This window comes from Mandrillus leucophaeus, unplaced genomic scaffold (genome assembly GCF_000951045.1).
Source record: "Mandrillus leucophaeus isolate KB7577 unplaced genomic scaffold, Mleu.le_1.0 Scaffold216, whole genome shotgun sequence".
Classification (NCBI taxonomy): domain Eukaryota; kingdom Metazoa; phylum Chordata; class Mammalia; order Primates; family Cercopithecidae; genus Mandrillus; species Mandrillus leucophaeus.
Genome location: NW_012102210.1, coordinates 423,503 through 426,633, shown reverse-complemented (window position 1 = coordinate 426,633; position 3,131 = coordinate 423,503). Strand labels below are relative to the sequence as shown.

General features: G+C 47.8%; 2 protein-coding genes across 3 annotated transcripts in view; one reads left to right on the top strand and one right to left on the bottom strand.

Moving 5' to 3' along the window:
- Window positions 1–1,955, bottom strand: part of MPHOSPH10 (M-phase phosphoprotein 10 (U3 small nucleolar ribonucleoprotein)) — a 25,690-nt gene extending 23,735 nt beyond the window's left edge. Inside the window, exon 1 of the mRNA XM_011980755.1 lies at window positions 1,513–1,955. Coding sequence (XP_011836145.1) covers window positions 1,513–1,601 — 89 coding nt within the window. The 5' untranslated portion in view covers window positions 1,602–1,955. The remainder of the gene's footprint in view (window positions 1–1,512) is intronic.
- A 40-nt stretch (window positions 1,956–1,995) lies between these two features.
- The window catches only part of MCEE (methylmalonyl CoA epimerase), a 17,329-nt gene continuing 16,193 nt past the window's right edge, over window positions 1,996–3,131 (top strand). The window contains exon 1 of one of the 2 annotated variants that reach the window (XM_011980642.1): window positions 1,996–2,088. In XM_011980642.1, the coding sequence (XP_011836032.1) occupies window positions 2,049–2,088 (40 nt within the window). In that variant the 5' untranslated portion in view covers window positions 1,996–2,048. Of the gene's footprint in view, window positions 2,557–3,131 lie in introns of both variants that reach the window. The other variant, XM_011980643.1, reaches the window with a different exon arrangement.

Genomic DNA, 3,131 nt, shown 5'->3' with positions numbered 1-3,131 from the left:
AAAAAAAAAAAAAAAGAGAAAACATTTTAAGCAGAGGAATGAAATGATGATTTACACGAAGGAAGAAGAAAGGGAGGAGGGAGGAGGAGGAAAAGTACAGTGATTAGAAGGTTGATTGATGCAGCATTCCAGGCAAAGGATAATGGTGATGTAAACTGGAGTTAGAGCAGTGAATATGCTTAGTTTGGAGGTAGAACTGACAGGACTCCTAAGGAATTAGATATAGAATAGAGAAAAACGAAGACAATAAAGTAGCAGCCTACTTTCATGTTTGAGAAACTGGAAAGACAGAAGTGCCATTTACTGAGATAGGGAAGGCTTGCGTGGTGGTGTCAGGCCTCTGAGCCCAAGCTCAGCCATTGTAACCCCTGCGACCTGCACATATACGTCCAGGTGGCCCGCAGGAGCCAAGAAGTCTGGGGCAGCGGAAAAACCACCAAAGAAGTAAAACAGTCAGTTCCTGCCTTAACTGATTAACCAAGATTACAACATTCCTCCATTGTGACTTGTCCCTGCCCTACCTTAACTGATCAATGGACCTTGTGATATTCTTCTTCTGGACAATAAGTCTTATGATCTCCCCACCATGTACCTTGTGACCCCCTCCTCTGCTAACAACAGATAACCACCTTTTACTGTAATTTTCCATTACCTACCCAACTCCTATAAAGCAACCTCTTCCCCATCACCGTTCGCTCTCTTTTCGGACTCAGCCCACATGCACCCAAGTGAATAAACAGCCTTGTTGCTCACACAAAGCCTGTTTTAGTGGTCTCTTTACACGGACGTGCTTGACAGGTGAGCATGGGAAAAGGACTTCAGGGGATGGCAGAGTATGGGTGGGCAGAAACAACAATTCTATTAAACAGAAACAACAGCTCTATTTTGGACGCAGTGAATTTGAGATGCTTGACAGTACCAAAATTTTAAAAATCGTTAAAAGTTGCACAGTGCGGATATCCCAGTTGTGTGCTACTGAATTCAAACTAAGCAAAATCTGTAGTTGCTGTGAGCCGGGGTTTGAAATATAAATGAGTAATAATTTCATAGATCGTATTTTAAATTCTTCAACAAAATACATATAAAACGCTTGTGCTGGGAAGAGACATGAAAGTTCTAATTCTCAAGAAGCTTAGTTGTGGGGGGTGGACAGACAAGTGACAAGTTCGTACTTTCAATAAAGTATGCTAAGCACTGAGTGCTTTAGGAGCACATTGGAGGAAGGAGAAACCAACAGTTTGTGTGTAGAGGGATGCGGGCGTCAGAAGCCCAAGGGAAGCTTCTAGCCGTTAATAACTGAGGTTAGGGTGATTTCAGTAACACTCAACTGAGAGATCCATCTATATAAATGTTAACAATTTTTAAAATTTTGATAGCCTAGGAAAGTACAGACTCCGAAATTTGGGGAAAAGTGATTTATATTTCCCCTTACCTTACCCCAGCTCCACAATTTGCAACCCGCGTCCACGTGAGACCCCGGTCGCACCCCGAGCCCGGGATCTGCGCACTTACGTGAGGAAGCACTCGGGCCGACCCGTGGCTTTGCCGACTTCTGCCAGACACCGCTCCAGGGTCCGTCGACGCCAGACCCGCGGGGCCATGGCTGTCAGCAACTCCCGACACAATGCCGCATGCAAGGGAAGGGAGCCGCCCGGAAACCGCTCGGCAAACAGGCGCGTAGCGCAACGTGGATGTCAGAGCCGAAAGTTCCGCTGCGCACAGGTTCCGGACTCGCCCTCAGCCAGAGCCAATGGCACCGCGAGCGCTTTCGCTTCTGCAGGGGCACGGAAATCTAAAATCGCCATGGTCGGTCCAAACGCCTTTGAACTCTCTCGAAACTTCGTTTTGTATTTTTCAGGGGCCCACAAAGGGTGACCCGTCCTGGCTTTAAGTTTCTGTTTTAGCTAAAGTAGGCGTGTTGAAGCAGGAAAGCAGCGCCCTTCGCCGCGCCCCTGTCTGTCCCCGCCCCCTCTGCCTCCCGCCCCGTCCTCTGCTGCGCGTCTCTCACCGTCCTCTGCGGGTCTGGACGTGGCGGGTTGCTTTCCAAAATGGCGCGGGCGCTGAGGGCTGCCGCCGGGAATGCCGTAGGTGAATACCGGGCACCGGCGAAAGTCGCCGTGGGGCAGGGCGTGTGGGAACGGAGGTCGGGGGCGGAGGAGGCCTCGGCGTGGCCAAAGCACCTTTATCTAATGCCCTCTCTCCCCCGGGGGCGCGTTCCACGGCCGCTGCTGGCACCTAAGCTGACGGTAACTTCCAGAAACGCCTCCGCGTAGTAGCGGGGATTGCCTTGTGCACGAGTCCCATTGCCATCCGGGAGCTGTGCGCCCTGGGCACTGCACCTTCCAGTATGTGGGCGGGAGAGGCGAGGGAACTTGCCCGGTGGGTCAGGCAGGGCAGGGACAGAAGTGAATAGAAGCGGGTTGGTAAGTTATTTTACTGCGCACCAATAAAGAGAATGGGGAGAAACCAGAAAGGAGAGCAAGTCCTGTAAAAACAACAACTGCTACTTCGGCCGAACTCCAAGCATGACCAGCTTTCTGTTGGGAACACTCAAAGGTCAGTGGTGTAAAGAATACAAAAGGAGGGATTTTTCCACGTGCACTAATGTGTTTATCATCGCGTACATAGATAAAAGCATGTGGATTTGGAAACCTCCTTGAGTTCTCTCCCCCTTCATTTTTTAAAAAATGTGTACATAGAATAAGTTATGACAGAAATAACTGTAATAATTGTCACGTTTTCTCTCACTTTCTCCTCTTTTTATCCTTTTTTTTCTCTTCCTCCTTTTATGAGAGGGCAAGTTTTTCCCTTAATCTGAGATTCCCTGTTAGGAAGAAGGTGCCAAGAGTAACTCTGGGGCATTCGTGATAAATCCTTCTAGCACCAGAGCACATTCTTAACCGTAAGGCATACCCTCTTAGGTGATACACAAAATAGGAACGTAAAAATATAAATAAATGAATATTTGGGAAAAGGCATTTTTATGTGTACTTTTAGAACTGCACCCTTTAATGATTGACAGTTTGAGAAAAAGTATGATTTCCAACGGGTCATATACATACTGCAAGAACTCAATACAGATAAAGGTGAATGTTTGTTTTGTAACTTACCTACACGTCTTGGCATAAAGG